Source organism: Notolepis coatsorum (assembly GCF_963971535.1).
Source record: "Notolepis coatsorum genome assembly, chromosome: 18".
Taxonomy (NCBI): Eukaryota; Metazoa; Chordata; class Actinopteri; order Aulopiformes; family Paralepididae; genus Notolepis; species Notolepis coatsorum.
This window is the reverse complement of record NC_140182.1, coordinates 11978719-12005197: the sequence shown is the minus strand read 5'-3', so window position 1 is coordinate 12005197 and position 26479 is coordinate 11978719. Positions and strand designations below refer to the sequence as shown.

Below are 26479 nucleotides of genomic sequence, written 5' to 3'. Positions count from 1 at the left end.
TGCTCTATAAACGTGTCTTCATGTAGTTGGGATCGAGGAATTGACTTCTACGATTAATCATCTACAAATCGGCGAGTAAAAGCAAAAGAGGTATTCATCAATTTTTTATTATTAATGTTACAAAAAGAAGATAAAAAACATAAACCATGCATCCATCTGTGTGACAGTGTTTCATTTCTTAATACTGACCAGAGGAAAGAAAAGACACCAGTGGGAGAAGAAAAGAAAGTGCAGATTTGGTTTAAGTCACATTTTTGCAGCAAAGTGAAGGACCGTCCGAAAGTGAAAACCCCTTTAGCACAAGAAAAACAAATAAACACGCACACTGTAGCACCACAAAGAGGAACGCACAAAGACTGAAAAGGAACATTATGGAAATTCATTGAATAACACAATCAATATATTCTCTCATGATTGACAGAAAAACCCTGAAATGAACAGCAGTCCTTTTTATTTAAATTGTTTTTACATTCCATAATGTAAACCCTCTGTGAAACCTTCTGAACTTTATACAACAGTTGGTTCTGATCAAGCAATCTGACTAGCAGAGCAAGATTTGTTATTCGCAATATCATGGCTAAGAGTTGCTTAGCAACGTATATACTCTACACACAGAATAAAACGTTTTATTCACAATATGAAATTAGATACTGTATAAAAAACGGTTGCATAAAAGCAGTAGAACGCTCAAGGTTGTGTTTATAATAACATCACGACTGTGACAGATCTGTGGCCAAAGCTGTGATGTTATTTACCTCTCGTGTTCCATTGCTTGAGAATATGATGCCTTCTATGCAGACTGACAGAAACACACAGATGGAAAGCGAGATATCAGAGACAACAAGGAAGCTCAGGCCTGGGTGTCGAGCAGAGAGATCGTCCGCTCCAACAGGAGGGTTTTGGACCAAGTTAGTCTGTATTAATAGGGAGTACATACTTTTTAATTTTTTTTAGCGTTTATCGCTTTTCCTGGTCAGACATGACCGACAGATGCAGTAAGGGTGAAACGGGAGAGAGAGCAGGGGAAGACATTCGGCAAATAACGGCAGGTCCGGGAATCGAACTCGGGTCGGCCGATCCGCGACGCAGCGCGGTACATGGTGTGCTACTGGAGCGCCCCGGGAATACATACTTGTATAATAATCACAGCAGCGAATGATGTAAGAATATATAAAAAAAAATAGATATTCAAGTGAGAAATTAATTCATTTTCAATGATTGGGCGATAAGAGGATACATGCAGCTCAAGACAGTGTTACCTTATTTGGTCAACAGTCTTAACAGGTAGGTAGGCGGTGATAGCAGGGATTGTCTGTAGCTTTTAAAGAGTAGCTTTACAATTACATGGTAATTCTGCTGCCCCTAGTGGTGGATATGTTCACCACACTCAGGCTGATGAGGACGTCTTTGGATCAAACGGTGCATTCAAAAGGTCCTCGTCCACTCATGAAGTCGGAAATGTATCACGTGACCAAATCGTATCTATATGAAGTGATAGCGTTCAGATGTAAGGTCAGGACCAATCAGAATCAAGGCAGTAGATTCAGCAGATAATTCAACCGCTTTCTTTCTTGATGCAGGTGGTTTTGAGTGATCTTTTAGGAATCCCAGCAGGTCAACGTCATGTTTCTGATGACGTCTCATGACACTCCATGTTCATAATAAAGTATGTTTGCGCCACAAAAGGTGAAGAGTCAGTGAGACGTCTCATAAACTCGGGTATCATGAAATCTGCCCGAGTTTACCACTTGGTTAGTTTACCACTGGAATTTACTACTTGGTCGGCCGTTCGTTCCTGGTTATAAACACGGAAGTTTCTGACTTTCCGAGTCGACTGCTGAACACACGCGACCTGCTGAACACACGATAAGTCTGTCTAGGAAATAAAGACTGAAAGATATGACTGGTTTTCATATGGTTATATAACAGAAAGTATGTAGGTAAACACCTTTTAATTCTGGCAAAGTGGTGTTTAGTCTTTTAGACTAAATATGTATTAGACAAGACACATTTCACTCCATTTCTGTATGAGCTCAGGGCCTGTGCCTGTGAGAGATAGCGAAGTCACAACAATAGATGGCAACGCAGGAGAGAAAGATAGCGATGCGGGTCGCCTAGTCCAGGCGAGCTAGCAGAGCTGTTGAAGGTCGGCATTCCTCAGTGGTAGAGGGAGAGGAGAGAGAAGAGAGAAGAGAGACAGCCGTTGCCTAGGTGATGAGACGGGTAGATAACAAGTGGTTGTGTTTTTGGAGCAGACAGACACACAGAGAGAGAGAGAGAGAGAGAGAGAGAGAGAGAGCCTCAGCCCTCCTGACGGGGGCTGGGGGAGGGGAACATAGCGGACCACGAGGAGAGAGCTAGCCAGCTAGGAGATAGGCTTCTAGCGAGCTAAGGGAGATAGGCCGCACAACCAAGGAGATTATTAATTTAGTAACCTTTTAAAGACTTTAAATTAGTTCATTCTGTACGAGAACCTTTGTTTTATGTAAATAAAACCATCCTTTCCTGATACAACCTGGACTTTCAACGTTTGTTTCCAATGCAACGGGAGGAGAAGAGATAGTGTTTTAGCCAGTCGGAGAATGGGAGTGGGAATTCCAAACCCAACGATTGCCTCAACAATACAAAACAAAATACACAACGCAGAGATGGCCAGGAGAGGAGATGGAGGCTGTTCACCATCAGCGAAAGGCTGAAAACATGATTATGTAACAAGACGTACTCTGACGTCATAAGACTGGGGTGGGGGCATAGTGTACAGCAGGGTGCAAATATCAACCCAGTAGGGGGGCAGCAACATGACCATGGGTTTAATTACCCTTTAATCTTCATCATCCTCGCTTCTCTGCCCCTCTTCATCCTCGCTTCTCTGCCCCTCTTCATCCTCGCTTCTCTGCCCCTCTTCATCCTCCGCCTCCTGCTCTTCCACTTCCTCTTCTTCACCAACATTGTCCTTTTTATCCGCTTCCTCCTCCATCTTGTCGTCACCCTCCTCTCTGTAGTCTTCTTTCAACTCTTCCTCCTCTTCTTCTTCTTTCCTCTGTCCCTCCTCTTCCTCCTCCTCCTCCCCTTCCTGTGCGGGCGGGGCCGCGGCGTCGTCGGGCTCGGTCTGTTTGCGCTCGTCGTCGTCGTCGCTGCTCACGGCGGGTGGTCCCGAGGCGTCCGTGTGTCTGTTCCTCAGCGCGCGGAGGAGAGCGAAGGTGAGGCTACAGACCAACAGGCTCCAGATCAGCAGTGGGGTGGAAACACCCCTGGTGTGGGACCGCAGCCACCTCAGAGCCGAGGGGAGCGGTGCGGGAGACGCGCGCCGCGGAGGCGACTTGTCCTACAAAACAAGAGATCCCGTCAATCAGTAATACTGAGCAGAACACGATGATGGCATGTACAATAGTGCTGTATACACCTATGTATACATCTATATATTTATATTTACCTTATATATATATATCTGTCTGAATATACCTGCATATAATCCTTCTATATACCAACTTATACATCTGCATATAACCCATACAACTCTGTATAATAGCATGTGCAATAATGCTGTACAGTATATACAGCATATATATATATATATATATATATATATATCGGCCGATATTGGCATTAAAATGTAATATTGGAAATGATCGGTATCGGTTTTCTTTTCTACATTTATTTAACCTTTATTTACCCAGGCAGGCAAGTAAGAACAAATTCTTCTTTTATTTATTGTCCAAAGTATGCATAATGTTGTGTTAATTCCACAACAAGAGATATGTAATGTTAATTACCTGAAATTATTCTGTTTTTTGGGGGGGGGGGACCCTGCATATATCGGTATCGGTTGATATCGGTATCGGAAATTAAGAGTTGTACAATATCGGTATATCGGATAGCATGTACAATAATACTATATCTATATTTTAGTTTGTTTAACCTTTAACCTTTATAGCTGAGCACAGATGCTCTTTTTCAGGAACGCCCTGCTTCACATTCACACAGTTCCATTCAACCTGGGAGCTGCCCAGTACAACCACAGTCTGACACCATTGGCCACTGAGCAACTCCACTGGAGCAGTTGGGGGTTAAGTGCCTTGCTCAAGGGCACTTCAGCGGCAGATTTTTCCTGTACATATCCCTTACCTACTGTTACTAGTTACACTGCTGGCCAGTATGACTTACTACCATAGTGTCTTTATACCTGTACACTGAAGGACTCACCTTCAGTCCGTGTTGGGTCAACATGCCCTCTAGGAAGGAGTCGCCAAGATGCACCATGGGATAGAACTCCTCTATGTAGACTCTCCTCCACCATCGCTGAGGATACGAGCTGCCAATCACAGACAGGTCACATGGTCAAGATCCTTCTGTCTGTCTTGTCTGTCTGTCTGTCTGTCTGTCTGTCTGTCTGTGTGTGAGGTCTGTCTGTGTGTGTGAGGGGGGGGCAGTCTGTCTGTGTGTGTGTGTGTGTGTGTGTGTGTGTGTGTGTGTGTGTGAGGGCAGTCTGTCTGTGTGTGTGAGGGGGGGGGCAGTCCTGTCTGCCTGTGTGTGTGTGTGTCAGGGGGGGCAGTCTGTATGTGTGTGTGTGAGAGTGAGGGGGGGGGGGGGGGCGTCTGTGTGTGTATGTGAGGGGGGGGGGGGGGGGGGGGGGAGTCTGTCTGTGTGTGTGTGTGTGTGTGTGTGTGTGTGTGTGTGTGTGTGTAAAGTGTGTAATAGTGTACTTATATTCGGAAGTCTTGGCCATGTATATAAATGCACCATGACCGGTCTGAGAATTGCTGCAATGTCTAAAAGAAAAGCCAAACAAATTGCCAAATAAATATTGCTCTGTCTCAGCTACTATTGGCAGCTTAGCCACGTGGAGAAGGAGGTGCTATTTGTACCCTTAAGTGTTCAGTGCTGCTTGGCCCCGATATATTTTATTCCCCGTTTATGTAATATAATTTGTGGAACCAAATAAAGTATTAAAATGTGTGTCAGGGGGGGGCAGTCTGTCTGTCTGTGTGCGCGCGCGTGCGTGCGTGTGTGTGTGTGTGAGGGGGGGCAGTCTGTGTGTCTGTCTGTGTGTGGTATGGGAGAGAAGAGAGAGGGAGAGAACTACTGACCCGTCAGCCTTTGCTTCAGTGAACCAGTACTTGTAGCGGTGAGCTCGGAGGTAGGCAGGGGGTTCCTGGTGGAAGGGGTACTGGGTCACGTCTGACTGGACCAGCTCTATCACTGCAGAGGAGACAACACGAGGTATTGATCAGCTCTATCAGAGGATACAACACAAGGTACTGATCAGCTCTATCAGAGGATACACCACAAGGTATTGATCAGCTCCATCACTGCAGAGGATACAAGCTTTCAGAGGCTCAGGTTCATTCTCTCTTGTTTACATTTAGTCATTTAGCTGAAGGCTTTTATCCAAAGCAACTTATGTTGTACAACAAGTCAGCAGGAAGGAAGGTACAGTATCGACTGTACAACAAGTCAGCAGGAAGGAAAGTACAGTATCGACTGTACAACAAGTCAGCAGGAAGGAAAGTACAGTATCGACTGCTTGTTCGTCAAACAGTGTCGAACTTGTTACAGTGTTGAGTGCATAGTAGTAGAGACATATTAGTATAGTAGTAGGTAGTAATATAGGTAAGGTAGATTACTTAGCAAAGTGCATATGTAGTAGCAGTCTTTATTGATTGCATTATTTTACTCTGTCTATTCTATTGTATCACAGGTTTTAAACTGTGTGGGTATCAACCAGGAAGAAAGACTGTCAGGTTTTAAACTGTGTGGGTATCAAACAGGAAGAAAGACCATCAGGTTCTAAACTGTGTGGGTATCAAACAGGAAGAAAGACCGTCAGGTTCTAAATTGTGTGGGTATCAAACAGGAGGAAAGACCGTCAGGTTCTAAACTGTGTGGGTATCAAACAGGAAGAAAGACCGTCAGGTTCTAAACTGTGTGGGTATCAAACAGGAAGAAAGACTGTCAGGTTCTAAACTGTGTGGGTATCAAACAGGAGGAAAGACCGTCAGGTTCTAAACTGTGTGGGTATCAAGCAGGATTTTAGGTCAGGTTTTAAACAGTAATTCATAACTGCACTATTACATTATTTAATCCGTCTATTCTATTTTACTAACTATTTTATTGCACTATTTTACTGTCTATTCTATTTTGCTCTTTTATTACCGTCTATTTTAAAATGTATCAACCCGTAAACAAAGAGGCCTATTGAGATGTTAGATCCCAATGTGAAGAACTGTGTCATTTAATGTTCTATTTTGATGCTGGTTTTATACAGACCGTCCTTCTTGCCCTGCAGCAGTCTGTACAGGAGGCTGGTGAACCAGGGGGACTGGGTCTGGGGGCCGAGGGCAGCAAACCACATCTGCCAGTCCAGCCTGGGCTGGTGGGGCGACACCATGGTAGGAGGCGCGCTCATGTTGCCCGGTTTATACATGAACTCTATCTCCTAGGAGGAGAGAGAGAGAGAGAGAAGAGAGAGACCATTCATTCCGTTAACATCCCACTTATAATTACAGCACAGAAAGACCAGAGTATTGAACATGCAATGTTGTGTGTGTGACCTAGTAAAAACACTGAAAAGGTTATTGTCGCAGTGAAAGTGTTACTACCCTTTGGTAGTGTGGCAATGAGAGAATCCTCTCGGTGCCCAGATGGGGGAAGCCCTCGTGTCAAGACACGCATACGCATATGGACCAAGAGAGGCTCAAAATGGCCGATAGCGTCACCTGAATCAGACGGATGAAGCAGTGATTTCATCCAGATTATTTGAGCCATTGCTTAACCCTTTCACTGCCGCACTACCAAACGGTTAACCCTTTCACTGCGACGATACACAGAAAGGTTAACCCTTTCACTGCCACACGACAGAAGGTTAACCCTTTACCATCACACGACCGACGGCGAAAGGGTTAATAAATAGATCTCTCACCGTCCAGTCGACCCTGTCGTTGCTTCCCTCGATGACCACCTCCGGCCGGCCTCCCACCCCGGTCATCCTGCGGAAGAGTCCGTAGGAGTTGACCAGCTGGTAGCGCTCGACCACCTCATGGGCCCGGCGCACACCGGGCCACAGACTGGCGTTGGAGTCGTACTCCAGGTAGGTGAACGGGACCTGAGGGGAGCAGGAGGTCATAATCTATAGTGAATAATAATAATGTACAGAGTCGTACTCCAGGTAGGTGAACAGGACCCGAGAGGAACAGGAGGTCATAATCTATAGTGAATAATAATAAGGTACAGAGTCGTACTAACAGGCTAACAGTGAACTACTCACCAGGCTAACAGAACTACTCACCAGGCTAACAGTGAACTACTCACCAGGCTAACAGAACTACTCACCAGGCTAACAGAACTACTCACCAGGCCAACAGAACTACTCACCAGGCTAACAGAACTACTCACCAGGCTAACAGAACTACTCACCAGACTAACAGAACTACTCACCAGGCTAACAGTGAACTATTCACCAGACTAACAGAACTACTCACCAGGCTAACAGAACTACTCACCAGGCTAACAGTGAACTACTCACCAGGCTAACAGAACTACTCACCAGGCTAACAGTGAACTACTCACCAGGCTAACAGAACTACTCACCAGGCTAACAGAACTACTCACCAGACTAACAGAACTACTCACCAGACTAACAGAACTACTCACCAGACTAACAGAACTACTCACCAGGCTAACAGAACTACTCACCAGGCTAACAGAACTACTCACCAGGCCAACAGAACTACTCACCAGGCTAACAGAACTACTCACCAGGCTAACATAACTACTCACCAGGCTAACAGAACTACTCACCAGGCTAACAGAACTACTCACCAGGCTAACAGAACTACTCACCAGACTAACAGAACTACTCACCAGACTAACAGAACTACTCACCAGGCTAACAGAACTACTCACCAGGCTAACAGAACTACTCACCAGGCCAACATAACTACTCACCAGGCTAACAGAACTACTCACCAGGCTAACAGAACTACTCACCAGGCTAACAGAACTACTCACCAGGCTAACAGAACTACTCACCAGGCTAACAGAACTACTCACCAGGCTAACAGAACTACTCACCAGACTAACATAACTACTCACCAGACTAACAGAACTACTCACCAGGCTAACAGAACTACTCACCAGGCCAACAGAACTACTCACCAGGCTAACAGAACTACTCACCAGACTAACAGAACTACTCACCAGGCTAACAGAACTACTCACCAGGCTAACAGAACTACTCACCAGGCTAACAGAACTACTCACCAGACTAACAGTGAACTACTCACCAGGCTAACAGAACTACTCACCAGGCCAACAGAACTACTCACCAGGCTAACAGAACTACTCACCAGGCCAACAGAACTACTCACCAGGCTAACAGAACTACTCACCAGACTAACAGTGAACAAGCCGACGGAAGCAGCAGCAAACACGGTCCACTGGAGAGTTCCCCAGAACCTCTTCAGGGAACCACGGACACATGCAGACCTGGAGGACAAACACAACTCGGGTCATATTTACAGGACATTACAGACCTGGAGGACAAACACAACTCGGGTCATATTTACAGGACATTACAGACCTGGAGGACAAACACAACTCGGGTCATATTTACAGGACATTACAGACCTGGAGGACAAACACAACTCGGGTCATATTTAGAGGACATTACATTTTATTTAATGGTAAATGATGCATTTATAGAACAGCTTTTATCCAAAGCGCTTTACAATTTGTTCCTCACATTGTTCACTCACACATTCACATTCACACACTGACGGCGGAGGCGACCATGCAAGGTGCCAACCTGCTCATCAGGAGCAGTTAGGGGTAAAGTGTCTTGCTCAAGGACACTTTGACACGCTGCCCGGGAGGAGCCGGAATCGAACCGGGAACCTCCGGATTACTGATCTACCTCCCGATAAGGCTGTCCCCGAAGCCTGTTTTTGGGATTCGAACTTCGTCTGGGTTTTTTCGAATGGAAGTTCGAACCTTCGTTTTTAACACTATGATCGCCGGGGACGAGTTAAGACGTCATTCCTAGCCATGCTCATTCTGCCGAAGAGGCCGTAACTCGTCTTTGATGTCAATATTTCAAAAATCTGTCATCGAAATCATATTTCCTTTCCGGAGCCCTGAGATGTACTGGTGAGCTCCACTCAACTGTCTAACGGTTCGAGAGCGCCATCTGGTGGCCGATCGGCAGAGAGGGAGGGGCGCGCCAAACAGGAAGTGCTCATCCATATGTGCTCCGGGCACTCGCGATCGGTAGCCGGACTCCATCTCAACACACTGGATGATCAATCGCTCGCCCTAACTCAATAAACAACGTTATTTGGACGTATATAGTATTATACAACCTGGAAATGGTTAATCAGGATCAACATCCCATAATCGAAAACGGTCTACTCCACGCTGATCGTCCAACGGCGCGAGGAAGATACGGTAAGATTGAGCGTTATTTTCTAACGTATTCCATATAAACTGCTATGATGAACATATGACCCACTCTGGATGAATCATCCAACGCTGCCCACGGAATTATAAACGATCCCCCGCCCATCCGGTCATCATCAGATCATACGTAGATAGAAAACGATAAAAACATACTTATACTTTAGACCATATTTTAGTATGAATATGTGAATGAAAAAGTTTAACGTTGCTACACCCTGAACAATACATATAGGACATTGAATGGGCCATAATAATGGCAATGTAGCAATAGAATTTAAAAAGTTATAGCCCTGCAAAGAAGGGGAACTTCTCCATAGACAAATAGAGCTGGCGAGGGATGGTAAATTATGAATTTAACCCATGGCGATTAAAGTGTTAATAATAATTAAAAAAAATCTAAATAAAGTTTTTTTTTTATTTGTTTTTTTTATAAATATCCTCAAACAAAATCCACAATTTGAATAAAGCGATTAATCTGATTAAATTAGTCTATTTTTTATTAAATCAACTTTCTTTAACACGTCTTCTTTGCAGGGCTATAACTTTTTTAATATTATAGCTATATCGACATTACTATGGCCCATTCAACATCGATTATCGTTCAGGATGTGGGAACGTTATACTTTTTCATTCATACATTGTTGTGTTAATACCGTCGTGAATATAAGTGTTTTTAAGGTTTTCTGCAGTAATTCCTAAAACGCAAGTTATAGGCCCTGACGCATATGTAAGGGATAATGTATAGCTACGAGGTCATTGTCGCAAAATAATTGACGACACTGCATTCTGGAACACAGAGGCGCCGCGTAGAGGTGTTCTAAACGCAGTGAAGGTCAATTATTTTGCGACAATGACCGAGTATAGCTATACATTATCCTGCTTATTACAGGGCTAACTTACTAACAATATACGTAATTCATTTTACACCATCGACAAGACGAGATCAAATGCAGACGCGGTTGTTCTGTTGCTCCTCTGACGTCGGCAGGTATGTGGGCTTGATTGCACCTGATGCAGTGCAGCTGTGCATATGGTAAAGCTTAGCCCCTTTCGTGACTGCGATCAAAATGCTTGATTGTGATTGGTCAATAGCGCTCCGTTGCCCCTAACAGCGGTCATTATTGCGCGTTGCCCCTAGCAGCGGTGAATTATCGAGAAATAATTGACCGCTGCTAGGGGCAACGGAGCGCTATTGACCAATCACAATCAAGCATTTTGGCGAATTTTAAAACGCCATGTAATAAGATAGATTATTGATTGGCGTTTCTTTCCTATACACGCTATATTAAAAAATTCAAATGTATATGATTGGTATACATTATGCTTCATCATGCATGAAGGAAAGGGGGGGGGGTTGTTTATAATTCCTTGATCGTCAGTGACGGCTTTATTTAGTATGGGTTGATACGTTGATCAGACTGATTGCAAAAAAATAATTGACAATTGGGCTGAAAATATCGTTAGATTCTTCTTACCGTTCGAAAAAATATTCCAATTATTTGACGTCGATCTGCTAGATCCATTTCCGGTTTGTATGACGCAATAAACACCGAAATCATATTGATTATTGCGTTTAGAAAGCGATCCCAATGCACTCGATTGTGTATCTAGACCCACGTTACAATATATCTCTGGCAGAGGAATTTCCCTGATGCACCGAGCACCACTTCCGGTTTGGCGTGGAGTGTAACTCGCCCAAAATCCACCAGGCGGCGGTATTGAGGCGTTGCAATATCAGACAGGGTCCAGCTGCGTCCCGGAGGGAGGCTGGATGAAATATGAATGCCATGGCGAAAAAATTCAATATTGATCCCAAAAACGAGTTCCCTCGTTGTTGGCGCACAACGCATGGCTGGCAATAACGAGTATACTCGTTGTTGGTGTCCAAAGTGTTAATGAATATAACTCATTCCGTTTTTTTTACTACTATAATAATATTAGTGTAGCCTAATCTTTATCTGCAACTGTGAAGAAAACCCCCATTGGTTTAAACAGAATGAATAGACACATAAAAAAAAAAATTATAATAAAAAATTTAATAATTTTTTTTTATATCGAATGTTGATTTAGAATTCGAATGCCAACGTAACAAATGAAGGTCCGAATGTTCGAACGTTTGGGCTCAGCCCTACTTCCAAGCGACTGTCGCCCCTTATACAATAATAGACCTTTCCTTATCAAACGGCAATTCCCGCCCACCCCCCTTGTTACTGTTGCTATGATCCCCCAAGCTTTCTCACACGCTCCACTGAAACAACGAAATGTCAACTGAACAACCCATACCGGCTGATGATTCTCTCTCAAGGATTCCTGTCAATATCGCTGTATGTTATTTGCCAAATGCCGCTACTTTATAAGAGAGTTCTACAGAAAGGCCTGAACTATTTTACACAAGGATATATCCATGAGTTGATGCTAAGTGTTGGCGATCTATACAGAAGACACAAACGCCTTACAAACTCCACATTCATTTGACCGCAAATCCGCCCCTCAATTAATATCGCCGCGGGGGGCATAAACCCACAGGACAATGCATTGGGAACTTGTGTCCCACAACGAAATCTACCCGGTGAATATTATTGTGCAGATCGGAATACGGGGACGTGCGTGGGAGCTCACGCAAAATCAGCAAGATTTGTCGCGCCTCTACCTTTTCGCTGATGGAAGTGCATTGGGAAGTCGTGCCCCCCGCCGAGATCTACCCCCGGGAGAAATCTTGCGTCGATCCACGCACGGGCGCGCACGTGGGAGCTCACGCAATATCACCCAATTTTTTACACGTCGCGCGAAACCTTTTTTTTCCCGACGTTTTCGATGATGGATTGGGAAGTTGTAGAACCAAAACACGCTCCCTGTAATCTTTCTGGATATCTCTGGTCATTATTGCAAGTTCCCCATGCGCATCTAAGAACCATTTTCAACAACGCAGGACTGGCCGTCTGTGGGACATCATGGCGGCTCTATTTCAAGCGACGTGGTCTTAAGAAATCAGGCAATCTTATTGGTTATTATTCTCTGCGTGATTGACAGGGCGGAAAGGTCTATTGGATTACATTTAGCCATTTTTGTATGTAATGCATTTAGTTGAAGGGTTGAAGGGGAACCATACCTGAACATGGCAGTGACCACCTCCCAGCTGAGAGACAGGAGGCCCAGCCAGACGCAGGGGATGGTGACGGTCCTCAGGAACTGGTTAAACTGGTGGTACGTGAACGCTGCCAACACAGAAACAGAGCTCACACCCGCACTCTAGAGCTGGCCGCTAGATCTCACTCTAGAGCTGGCCGCTAGATCTCACTCTAGAGCTAGCCGATAAGATAGAAACTCAAAGTACTAAGAGCGATACACTGCTCTGTTGTTATATATTTTTTTATTTAACCATTTTATCACACTTTACTTTATTTTAAACTGAATCAAACCGCACTTTTTTTACTCTCTAATCTATTCTATTTTATTATTTTGTATTACTGAAAAACTGATTTACTTACCTTGCTACCTCTCTATCTTTTTGTATTAAATTTTTTATGCTCGCTTATGTCTGTATTCTTTACTGTTGTGAAGCACTTTGAACTGCAATTTCTGTATGAAAAGTGCTATACAAATAAAGTTATTATTATTATTATCTCACTCTAGAGCTGGGCGATAGATCTCACTCTAGAGCTGGCCGATAGAGCTCAGACTAAAGCTGGCCGATAGAGCTCAGACTAGAGCTGGGCGATAGAGCTCACACTAGAGCTGGGCGATAGAGCTCACACTAGAGCTGGGCGATAGAGCTCACACTAGAGCTGGGCGATAGATCTCACACTAGAGCTGGGCGATAGATCTCACACTAGAGCTGGGCGATAGATCTCACACTAGAGCTGGGCGATAGATCTCACTCTAGAGCTGGCCGATAGAGCTCACACTAAAACTGGCAGATAGAGCTCACACTAGAGCTGGCCGATAGATCTCACACTAAAACTGGCAGATAGAGCTCACACTAAAACTGGCAGATAGAGCTCACACTAGAGCTGGCCGATAGATCTCACACTAAAACTGGCAGATAGAGCTCACACTAAAACTGGCAGATAGATCTCACACTAGAGGAGATCGGGTAAAAATATCTCTCTTTTCAAACGACATTTGACCATTTCCCAGTGCAGATTACAGTGTGATGGGTCATGATGTCATTTCACTATATGGTGCCAAATGTTTTATTTTTTACAGAATCTAGGGCTGTCAACGAATATTCTATATTGAAATTAATAATCGACTTCTAAGAAAATGAAAAAATAATAATAATTATATTAGATTGTGAAAAAAAACAGCCCCCGGTGGGCGGCCGTTAGTGGTTAACAACATACCGTTGTAGTTGTTCGGTACACTACACAGCCGTTCGGTACAGTACAGTACACACTGAAACGGTTCGGTTCGGTACAGATACGTGTACCTTTACACCCCTATCACACACACACATGCTCAGTGTTCATCGCACACACCTGTCCTAGAGGAGATGCTCCACTTCTCCCAGTCCAGCTGCAGGTCGAAGCACAAAACCGTTCCGACAATTATGAGAGACCAGACGGACAGCTCCACCAGGTAACACAGCGACACCCACAGCTTGGAACCTGATTGGAGCAGAGGCAGGAAGAGGATTGCTCACATCTTAGTATCTATGAATGAATTATCCTACGCAGAGAGTTGGACGATGTTCCACTGCCTTTTCCCGTCAAACATCTCTGGCCCCAAACAGGAAGTAAACCAACCGGTGATTCCTTTACTCATGTTATTTTCCCTTAATATATTGAATAAATAATATTTTGTATTTTTTTTTTTTTTTATTATTTTTTAAACAAACATATAAACAAACATGACAACGCACGATAAGATATACAAGCATTAATTGTCAGGGCACATCCAATGAGATCACATTTTAGTTAGTTGTCTTATATAAGATATACCCCTAATACCTGTTATCTAAAAAAACCTACACACATATGCTCAGCTCGAACCCCCCCCCTCCCGGACCCCACCTTGAGAAGTACCTCCACTATCCCTCGCACCTAACCAGACACTACCATTATAAGCTCGCTTTTATTCTCTCCACCACTTCTAACCACATTGACATTTTGGATTCATTGAGACCCAGAATTCTTGCTGTAGATATTTCATGGTAAATTACATCGAGATATGTAAGAAACCAAACTTTACGGCACATTTTTTCCGGTTGAAACCAGCGTGATGCGATCAGCTTTTTGGCTACTGTGATACCCGATAAAACCAATCTCTTTAGCTGTGGATTCACTGCAAACTCAAAAACATCATTCAATAATAATACCGAGGGGTGTACATGTATATTCCAAGATACGAGTTTTGATATTTGTTGGGTCACATCTTTCCAGAATGCCTTAACTGGTGAGCAGTCCCAATACATGTGCATAAATGTCCCTTCGTCCCCATTTGCACATTGGGTGCATTTGGAATCTTGTTTAAGCCCCATTCGGCACAGTCTTATAGGAGTCAAGTATGTCCTGTGAATATAGTTAAGATTGATTTGTTGATGATCCGGGTTCCTTGATGTAAGTCGGACATTTGCCCAGGCTCCTTGCCAATCAAAGTCATTTTCCAGGTCTGGTATATCCAATAAATAATATTATAGCTAACTAATATCATTTTCTGATAACTACCATCACTGGATAACTAATAAATGTTCAGAAAAGCTGAATCTTTTGGTTATTAGTGATACTCTGTATTTACCCAATTCAACGTTATAGCTGCATTTCCTTTCAAATTCAAACTAATGTTGTCGTACAGGCGTATAGACAGACAGGGGTGTTTAGCAGGCTGTGATGTACAGGTGTATAGACAGACAGAGGTGTTTAGCAGGCTGTGATGTACAGGCGTATAGACAGACAGAGGTGTTTAGCAGGCTGTGATGTACAGGCGTAGAGACAGACAGGTGTTTAGCAGGCTGTGACGTACAGGAGTAGAGACAGACAGGTGTTTAGCAGGCTGTGACGTACAGGAGTAGAGACAGACAGGTGTTTAGCAGGCTGTGACGTACAGGAGTAGAGACAGACAGGTGTTTAGCAGGCTGTGATGTACAGGCGTAGAGACAGAGGTGTTTAGCAGGCTGTGATGTACAGGTGTAGAGACAGAGGTGTTTAGCAGGCTGTGACGTACAGGAGTAGAGACAGAGGTGTTTAGCAGGCTGTGACGTACAGGAGTAGAGACAGACAGGTGTTTAGCAGGCTGTGATGTACAGGAGTAGAGACAGAGGTGTTTAGCAGGCTGTGATGTACAGGAGTAGAGACAGACAGGGGCGGCTACGTGGCGTAGTGGGCAAGGCGCTCACCACGAAATGCTGGAGACGCTGGGCTCGTCAGTTCGAGCCCAGCGCTCCACATTTGCTTTCAGTTTAGCTGGTCGTCCGTACTAATACACATTGGCCGTATTAGGGGGTGGGAAACTGATGGGTGGGGATCGGGCGTTGTGGACAGCGACTCCTACAGGTCGGTTGGTGCGCCTGCGCAGTAGAATCAGGAAGTGTCGGGGGCAGCGTGAGCCTCCCACGCGTTACTCCTCGCCACTGAGAGATCGAGCTGCGCAGGTGAAAAGATGCGACTGCTGTTACCTCAAGTACCGGAGGGGACTTGTGCTATGTATGACTTAGTCCACATTGCAGCCGGCTTGTGGGAGGCAAGAAACGGCGTCCGTGACAGGGGAGGGTTGAATTGGATGATACGAAATTGGGATGGGAGAAAAATATAGAAAATGGGAGATGTACAGGAGTAGAGACAGACAGGTGTTTAGCAGGCTGTGACGTACAGGAGTAGAGACAGACAGGTGTTTAGCAGGCTGTGACATACAGGAGTAGAGACAGAGGTGTTTAGCAGGCTGTGACGTACAGGCGTAGAGACAGAGGTGTTTAGCAGGCTGTGACGTACAGGAGTAGAGACAGAGGTGTTTAGCAGGCTGTGACGTACAGGAGTAGAGACAGAGGTGTTTAGCAGGCTGTGACGTACAGGAGTAGAGACAGAGGTGTCTAGCAGGCTGTGATGTACAGGCGTAGAGACAGAGGTGTCTAGCAGGCTGTGACGTACAGGAGTAGAGACAGAGGTGTTTAGCAGGCTGTGACGTACAGGAGTAGAGACAGAGGTGTTTAGCAGGCTGTGACGTACAGGCGTAGAGACAGAGGTGTTTAGCAGGCTGTGATGTACAGGAGTAGAGACAGAGGTGTTTAGCAGGCTGTGATGTACAGGCGTAGAGACAGAGGTGTTTAGCAGGCTGTGATGTACAGGCGTAGAGACAGAGGTGTTTAGCAGGCTGTGACGTACAGGAGTAGAGACATAATGTGAGGCATAAGTTGCAAAGAGCTTTGGATAAAAGCACTATATAGATGCAGTCTATTTACCATTTATGCCATCCTCTTGACCTCTAGGCCATCCTCTTGCCCTCTAGGACACCCTCTTGACCTCTAGGACACCCTCTTGACCTCTAGGACACCCTCCTGACCTCTAGGCCAGGAGGCTGAAAGTTAATGTTATATCAGGTCTTGAGAAATTAAGTCAGTCAGTCCCTTGGTAAGTCTGTCTGTAAGAGTGTATTCACTGACCCTTATCACTGGTTTTCGGAGCCTTGCGTAGCCAGAAGTTGACATGCTGGTCATCCAGTAGAGACAGACAGAGGACAATGGTCATCAGGTTGAAGAAATTGTAGTTGCCAGACAGGAGGATCAGCACCTGCAGTAGCACCTACGTACCACAGGAGGGAGACATTAACACCTAGAGAGATGCACACAAGCGGAGGGCAATTGTGTGAAAGGGGATGGTTACTACAAAGTTAATGTAATTTATTAGATTAGATTAAAATGTTTTGTCATCATACGGAATAAGTACAGTACAACAAAGACATCGGCATCCATAGACATAGCGGTTCCATGTTGCCAACCTGCCAGTAGAAGGCTCCTATCCGGAGGCGTCGCAGAGGGCAGAAGAAGAGGAAGGGAACAGCGATCTCAATGGCGAAGGTCGCCACCACGCTCAGCTTGTGCCACCAGACGGGCAGCTGCTGGGCGTACCAGGCCAGAGCGGTGGGGAGGCACTGGGTCTCGTAGTGATACGTCAGGGCTGGAACACACACGCACACAGACACACACACGTTAAAGGCTCTATTCAGAGGGGTGGGGAGGCACTAGGTGTCGTAGTGATATGTCAGAGCTGGAACACACATACACATGTTAAAGGCTCTATTTAGAGGCGCAAATCAAATGACACATGCACGATGCAATGATGATGTATAGTCATACTGACTGGTTACCTATTACAGTGGAGACAGAGACACACAATTTGCTTGCAATCTTACATAAACAACATGTATCCACTCATGACATTGGATGAAAGTGTCCATCAAACAGCAGATCTAAGTCACTTCTCTGAGTGAAGCAAGAGGTGGAGAGAGACTGAGACATGTTCACCTGTAAGGCCCCACCAGGTAGGTAGGTATGACATTTTCTCACCGCGGTTTTGCGTGTGGCTCATCACCGCGGGATGTGGTGGTACCACACTTTTTTTTTTTTATTATTATTATTAGAATCTTTTTCATTTTTTTTATTAAGTAAAAAGTTCTAATGTCATAGGAGTCCCGAAACTATTTCAAACATGTTTGATAATCTATCCATTTGTCCCTCAACATTCTGAAAGAGAACTGTTTCCTGGTCACTACCTTACAGGAGGGAATTACCCCGAAGTCCGACTAGTTATAACAAGCACGTTACATGACCGGCACTTCGGCCCTGGAGAGTTAGGAGAACGCTCCCCTGTACTCCACTACGGTTCAGATTAATACAGGAAAAGATAACATTGGGGGCTCGAGTCCGGGACGCTTCTATACTTTAAGCAAGTGGCTTGTCCTTCCGCGTTCCCGTTTTGCGCTCCGATTGGCCACGCACGTTTCTGGTCATGTGCGGCAATCGTGGGACGGCAAGTTTTTGGACGGTTAAGCTTAGGCACTCTTTCGAAGTTGGTTAAGGTTAGAGTTTGTCTTAGAGCATGGCAATAGAACGCCAGGTAGTTTGCAGGCTGTTCGACGCGGAAATGGGCAAAGACACAGCTCGTCACGCTATTGGGCAAACATGTCACATGACCAGAAACGTGCGTGGCCAATCAGAGCACAAAACAGGAACGCGGAAGGACAAGCCACTTGCTTAAAGCATAGACACGTCCGGGTTATGAAAATAAATCCTGATTACATCGGTGAGTTGTAAACTGTATGGAAACTGGACGCACGAGGCAATTTCGTCATTAAATGAACCAGGTTTAAAAATGATGACGGCCCCATATGGGATTTTTCTTTTTTAAACAACCACAGTTGACGTGGTTGTTTGTTATCCATCCGCGGGTGCCTTGACACACCGCGGTATTGCGGTGATGCGGTTACCGTGACAGCTAGGGATAGGTACCAAACCGTACCGAATTGAGGGTACCGACCGAATCACGTCGGTACTACAGAGATCCGCCGGTGCCACATTTAAAATTATAATTTTTTTGTCCGCGAAACGAAACCTATGAAGTGTGCCGCACGTTCACACGCACAATACACGCTTAGCTAGGATTTGACTTGATTCAACAACAAAGCAATGGCAATGGCAAGCCAAAAACGGTCGCAAGTTTTGTTACACTTTACAAAGCTAGATGCAGACAACGCTTGCTGCAATATTATATACAGTATATATATTAACAAATTGTTCTAAATAAATAATAATGATAATAAATAATTTTAAGTTTGGATTTTCCTTTTCTTACAACTGAGGTAGGTAGATTACATTTTTTGAGACTAAAGTACTGAAAAAAGGTACCAAAGGTATCAATTCACAGGTACCGGTTCAAACGTGAAAGGTACCCAACCCTAGAGGAGACATATTTACCTGTAAGGCCCCACCAGGTGGGACAGCGGGAGGTGAGTTTGACGACCCCAGAGGCGAACATCAGTCTGAAGAGGAGCCAGCGGAGCAGCCAGAAGGTCACGCGGTCGTGTTCTCGGACCCCTCGTGACCCCCGTACTAACGTCAGGGGGGCAATGAGGACACACAGGAAGCCTATTTCTAGGAGCAGACTGTCCCTGTAGAGCATGAATGAATGAATGAATGAATGAATGAATGAATGAATGAATGAATGAATGAATGAAAACTTTATTTAACAGATTGCAGAATGGGTACAATACAGTACGGCTCAATACACACAATTGTTAAGGGGATGCAGACCAGAGAAAGACTTTCGTCTTGTTTACATCAGGGTCCCCCATTTTCAATTCATAGTGACATTTATGGCATAGGGACATACAGGTATATAGTGCGGTTACATTTGTGACATATACGATATGCAAATATACAGTACTGTTTCCCATAGATCCTAACAGAGATTATATACATATGATGGGGAGGAGACTGTACATTAGGAGGGGGTGGGTGGGTGCATTCCACATTGAGGAGGGTGGTGTGTGTGTGTGTGTGGGAGGGGGGGCAGAGAGGGAGGGAAAGAAAGAACCATTTTGTTTACGTTGTTGACACTGAAGTTGCCATGGCAGCAAACTTGTTGCCATGATGACAAACCCTCGACTGAAGATGACATAAACCTATCAGCTAACTGACAAACCCCTCCTTCATTCAGACACTATTTATAGTCTGTTCATTAGTAGGGTTGGGCACTGAGAACCCTAACTTCCCAACTTCCGGTTCCGGAACCGTTAAGAAGATTCCAGAACCAAATTTTTCTTTTTTTAAAGATAAAAGAAATCTTTTTTAATTAATTTGTCACATGACTTTGTTTAGTGTCATATCTCAACACCCATATGGGCTGCAGTTAGGGCGGCTACGTGGCGTAGTGGGCAAGGCGCTCGCCACGAATGCGGAGACGCTGGGCTCGCCTGTTCAAGCCCAGCGCTCCACATTGCTTTCAGTTTAGCTGGTCGTTCATACTAATACACATTGGCCGTATTAGGGGGTGGGAAACTGATGGGTGGGGATCGGGCGTTGTGGACAGCGACTCCTACAGGTCGGTTGGTGCGCCTGCGCAGTAGAATCAGGAAGTGTCGGGGGCAGCGTGAGCCTCCCACGCGTTACTCCTCGCCACTGAGAGATCGAGCTGCGCAGGTGAAAAGATGCGACTGCTGTTACCTCAAGTACCGGAGGGGACTTGTGCTATGTATGACTTAGTCCACATTGCAGCCGGCTTGTGGGAGGCAAGAAACAGCGTTCGTGACAGGGGAGGGTTGAATTGGATGATACGAAAATTGGGATGGGAGAAAATATAGAAAATGGGAGAAAAAGTGGATAAAAAAAAATAGTTTCATGTACTATTATGTGCCTTTTCAGTTTTACAGTTAGTTATTAATAATAATAACAGCTTCATTTTATATAGCACCTTTCAAAAGACCCAAGGTCGCTTTACATAGGGGGGGAAATAACAAAAGTAACAAACATAGTGGACAGACACAACATAAAAAGTGAGAAATTAGGGGTTAAAGGCCAAGTTGAAGAGGTGGGTTTTGAGCAGTTTTTTGAATGAGTCCAGAGTTGGGGCGTTGCAGAGTTCTGCAGGGAGGGAGTTCCAGAGGGTGGGAGCTGCCACACTGAAAGCTCTGTCCCCGAAGGTCCGCAGTCTGGTTCGGGGGATGGAGAGCTGACCAGTGTCCGTGGATCGCAGGGACCGTGACTGAGTGTAGGGGTGGAGGAGGTCAGTGAGGTACTGAGGTGCCAGAGCGTGGAGGGATTTGTAGGTGAGCAGGAGGGTTTTGTAGGTGATGCAGGATTTGATGGGGAGCCAGTGGAGGTGGATGAGGTGCCTGCTAGCTAGCTAATTAAGTTAAGTAATTGAATACCCTAGTTACAGTACAGCAACCAAATTCAACTGTACCGTACCAAGTCAACTGACAATGTGAATAGTATGAAAAAAATAAAGGATTTTTCAACAGGACCTGTTTTGACCTGCACCTCAAAGAATCGGAATGGAGAATCGTTTAGAACAGGAATCGAAATGGAGAATCGGAATCGTTCAAATTCAAACGATGCTCATGAACCCTATTCATTAGTAAACATCACTCCGAGTTGTCATATTGTAGATAGAACACTACTCACCACTGGAAGTAGATAAAGACCTGGCCCACCTGAAAACACAGGTACAGGTATGTGAGTTGCTGATTACGATACTTAAAAAGGAGCAATACGCGGCTGTTGATTTTGGGCAGAACTTAGAAATACTTTCAAAGCGAATTCGACAACACCCTTCACCAATCAGAACGCACCAGGATGCCTCCAAAGCTATGTGTTAGCAGCAGCTATGTGTTAGCTAGAAGGTAGTTAGCCGATTCAAGTGTTAGCAGGCAGCTATGTGTTAGCTAGCTAGCAGGCAGCTATGTGTTAGCAGCAGCTATGTGTTAGCTAGAAGGTAGTTAGCCAATTCAAGTGTTAGCAGGCAGCTATGTGTTAGCTAGCTAGCAGGCAGCTATGTGTTAGCAGCAGGCAGATTATGCGTTAGCTAGCAGGTAGCTAGCTGATTAATGTGTTAGCAGGCAGCTATGTGTTAGCAGCAGGTAGCTATGTGTTAGCAGCAGGCCTTTGTGTACGCGTGGAACTGTTATGAGCACAATAAGCGTGTCACTAGAGGGTTTGATAGACAGCTCGCTCTTTCCAATCATTTGACTTGGTCGTTCGTTTGATTGGATGTCAGCTTCCCCCCTTAGCGGAATGACAGATTTTTTACATTTCTGTGACAAATGTCTTATTTTTCTGAGTACTAACGATTACTGAGAGATATAATAAGAAATCTGAAATGGTAACGCACTGTGTAACGTAACTTATGTAACATACTGTGTAATATAACTTATGTAACGCACTGTGTAGCGTAATTTTGTAACACACTGTAACGTAACGCACTGTGTAACGTAATTTATGTAACGCGCCGTGTAACATAACTTTGTAATGCACTGTGTAACGTAGCGCACTGTGTAACGTAACTTATGTAACACACTGTAGCGTAACTTATGTAACGCACTGTGTAATGTAACTTATGTAACACACTGTGTAACGTAACTTATGTAACACACTGTAGCGTAACTTATGTAACGCACTGTGTAATGTAACTTATGTAACACACTGTGTAACGTAACTTATGTAACACACTGTAGCGTACCTTATGTAACGCACTGTGTAACGTAACTTATGTAACGCACTGTGTAACGTAACTTATGTAACACACTGTGTAACGTAACTTATGTAACACACTGTGTAACGGAACTTATGTAACACACTGTGTAGCGTAACTTATGTAACGCACTGTGTAACGTAACTTATGTAACACACTGTGTAACGTAACTTATGTAACACACTGTGTAACGTAACTTATGTAACACACTGTAACGTAACTTATGTAACACACTGTGTAACGTAACTTATGTAACACACTGTAGCGTAACTTATGTAACACACTGTGTAACGTAACTTATGTAACACACTGTGTAACGTAACTTATGTAACGCACTGTGTAACGTAACTTATGTAACACACTGTGTAACGTAACTTATGTAACACACTGTAGCGTAACTTATGTAACACACTGTGTAATGTAACTTATGTAACGCACTGTGTAACGTAACTTATGTAACGCACTGTGTAACGTAACTTATGCAACGCACTGTGTAACGTAACTTATGTAACGCACTGTGCGCGTCCCGTACAACTGCCGACTCACCTGGTACATGGACATATAGAGCGCCCAGAGGCAGAAGAAGACCGCGCTGTCCCGGAGAGCCTCCACCAGGGTGGCGGCCAGGCTCAGCGCCGCCCCCAGCAGGCAGAGCAGCTCCATTGCACCGTGGGTGTCCAGCCCCAGCGAGGGGCCGAGCCACAGCAGGCTCGGGGAGGAGAGGAGGTGCTCCCACAGAGGCTTGCTGCTGTTGACCTTGAGCTGCCACTTCGCCGGCAACAGACCATCGTTACCATAGAGACCTGGGTTTGGACAGAACAGAAGGCAAACCATGTCGTCTCTACAAACTCTGTATGATAGCGGGTACAAGAAATGGTAAATGGTGCATTTATATATCCGTTTTTATCCAAAAGCGCTTTACAATTTTGTTCCTCACATTGACCCAACTAAATAAAAAAATCTCTTTTACAAGTGACCTGGCCAAGGAGGACAGCAAAAACACATTAGTTTCAAGTCAAGTCAAGTCAAGTCAAGTCAAGAGTTTTATTTGTCACGGCATACAAGTATACAATGAAATGCGGGTGGTCTTGCCCACAACGATGTGCAATACAGTAGTAACAACATATAATAGAATCCAATAAAACAATATTGTGCAATAAACAACATAGTAGGGCATATCGGTATTTGTACATAGTTATTTACAGAGCATGAAGGACATGCTAGGTCCTGTGGTAGTGCAATACACTGTTAGCTACGGATGAGGCACTGGGTCTTTCTGTACATTGCTATTTTATACAATCTCAGGTTATACTATACTATTTTTAAAGTGACCTTTCCTTAGTGGCCATAAGTGTGGGCGTGTGCAGCATGAGTGTGTGCCTGCTCATGTTAAAGTGGCTGCTAATGTGTGAGCGTGTACAGTGTGTGTCAGACAAACAAACATTAAAACATTCAGACAAGTGAGCTCATGGTTTTAGACACAGTTTCAAGGAAAGAAAATACACTAAATTAAAACATGTACAGTTTCCTATGGTCTCAGATTCCATGGTCTTCATCATATGTTTGAATTCATTTAGAGTTAATGTATCCTGGTAGTTTAAGCTCGTCTTGCAGGCTATTCCATGCAGACGGAGCGGAAACCCCAAAAGCCTTCTTTCCAAGATCAGAATAAAAATGTAACAAAATAGTCCTGTGATCGTAGCCCATAAGAACTTTGATTTGGGAGTGGCCGGGTAGCGCAGCGGACTAAGCGTCCGTCTACCACCGCAGAGACAGTGGGATCGAATCCAACTGCCAGCGGTGCCCCCGGCTTGGTCGGTCGTCCATACTGACACAATTGGCAGTGTCAGCGGGTGGAAAGCCGGTGGGGTGGGTCCTGGTCGCGTCTATATTAAAAGGCGGCCCAAGAGTGCTTCCGCGTTTCTCTGATTGGCCACAACGCCCATGTGACCGCGGCTTATCGCGGCGCGCAGCAGAGCGGCAGAGCGGAAATAGGCTGCTGCTCCGGCGAAAGAAAGACAGGCATTCTATTGCCATGCTCTGCGACAAACTCTAACCTTAACCAACTCTGAAAGAATGCCTAAACTTGATTGATTGATTGATTGATTGAAAACTTTATTAACAGATTGCAGAATGGGTACAGTACAGTACAGCTCAATACATACAATTGTTAAGGGGATGCAGACCAGAGAAAGACTTTCGTCTTGTTTACATCAGGGTCCCCCATTTTCAATTCATCGTAACATATATGACATACATGACATACAGATAGACAGTACTGCTACATCTATACATTTATGACATACCAGATTTACAAATACAGTACTGTTTGTGATGATACAAAAATAGTCTAAAAAAGAGAGTATACATTTGACGAAGAAACTGTACATTGGAAGAGGTTTGGTAGGTGGGGTGGATGGGGGGGGTTGGGTAGATGGGGTGGGGTGGGAGGGGGAACTGTACATTGGAGGTGGTTGGGTGGGGGGGGGGGGACTGTACATTGGATGTGGTTGGGTGGGGGGGGGGAACTGTACATTGGAGGTGGTTGGGTGGGTGGTTTTAAGGCTGGGTGGGGGAACTGTACATTGGAGGTGGTTGGGTGGGTGGGGTAACTGTACATTGGATTATCGACGAAACCTTACTTGCTCCCAAGAAGAAGGTCTCGTCATCGTGTATTATTGGGTTAGGACATTTACTGTACATTGGAGGGGGTTGGGTTAGGACATTCCTTCCTTGTTAGACATTAAAAACATTAGACTACTAAAACGTTGTGCAGCCTACAGGACGTCTTGGTATGTGGGCGGCTAAGTATAAGCCAGACAGCACCAGAATGGTCGAATGTAATGCAAAGTCTGCCACAGGTGTCTAATATTATGCTGTCTTTTGGTAATACAGTATGAACTATATTATGTATGACGTCATCATGCAGGATTTTGAAACAGAAAAGTTAATTCTATGCGTGAAGCGACAACATTATAAGGATCTTATGGTGAATTTAAAATGGGGGACCCTGATGTAAACAACACGAACGTCTTTCTCTGCATCCCCTTAACAATTGTTTGTTTTGAGCTGTACTGTATTGTACCCATTCTGCAATCTGTTAATACAATTTTCAATCAATCAATCAATCAATCAATCCATCAATCTCTCTTATCTTACTACCCGCACAGCACTGCAGCCTAGGCGGGGCTGCTCAGGTGTCCTATATCAATATGTCTCCGGTTTGCATAAAGTAAACAATATAACGACTGGCTGCAGAGGACTTTGCAGAAACAATATAACGACTAAACAGAGGACTTTGCAGAAAGTTTCAGTCTGGGAGTGTTCTTCCTGCAGAAGACGAACAAACACAAGAGACAGGCGCCGCCAGGCAGGCAGACACAGTGCTACATGCTAACAGAAGCTAACAGAGGCTAACAACAGGACATGTCTCTCTCTCTCTCTCTCTCACCTGGGATCTGCATGTACAGGGAGACAAACGCGAACATGTAGATGGCGGCCACACACCAGAGGAACATGCGCCGCGGAATAGTGATCTGTCCCATCATGTCTGCTGCGTCCTGGTGCCCAGAGAGACAGCAGTACTGGTGTTAAAATGTAGAGACTCCTTCAGGACCTGCTGTGTGTGTGTCTCTGTGTGTGTGTGTGTGTGTGTGTGCAGGACGGGAAGTAGCTTTTCATGGCCGGAGGAGGGGGGGGACACCACGTACTCATGCCATGGCTGCAAGCATTTTTTTTCTTTATTTATAGACAATGTGCATTTACATTAATCAAATGTTACATGAAAATATGTTTGCACCAGATTTAGCAGAAGCTATATTTTCCATCTGTAGTCTATCCAAAACACA

General features: G+C 44.7%; 1 protein-coding gene across 1 annotated transcript; it reads right to left on the bottom strand.

Annotated features, from left to right (window-relative positions):
* Positions 1-89: 89 nt before the first annotated feature.
* Positions 90-26257, bottom strand: lmf2a (lipase maturation factor 2a). Its single transcript, XM_084335018.1, has 14 exons — positions 26083-26257; positions 23178-23434; positions 21566-21594; positions 19358-19551; positions 17383-17561; positions 17048-17186; positions 13932-14060; positions 12563-12668; positions 8388-8484; positions 6920-7102; positions 6268-6436; positions 5088-5199; positions 4204-4312; positions 90-3325 (listed from the first exon to the last, which is right to left on the bottom strand). Exons 1-14 carry the CDS (start codon positions 26177-26179, stop codon positions 2822-2824), a joined length of 2304 nt encoding a protein of 767 aa, XP_084191144.1. The 5' UTR covers positions 26180-26257; the 3' UTR covers positions 90-2821.
* Positions 26258-26479: the final 222 nt, after the last annotated feature.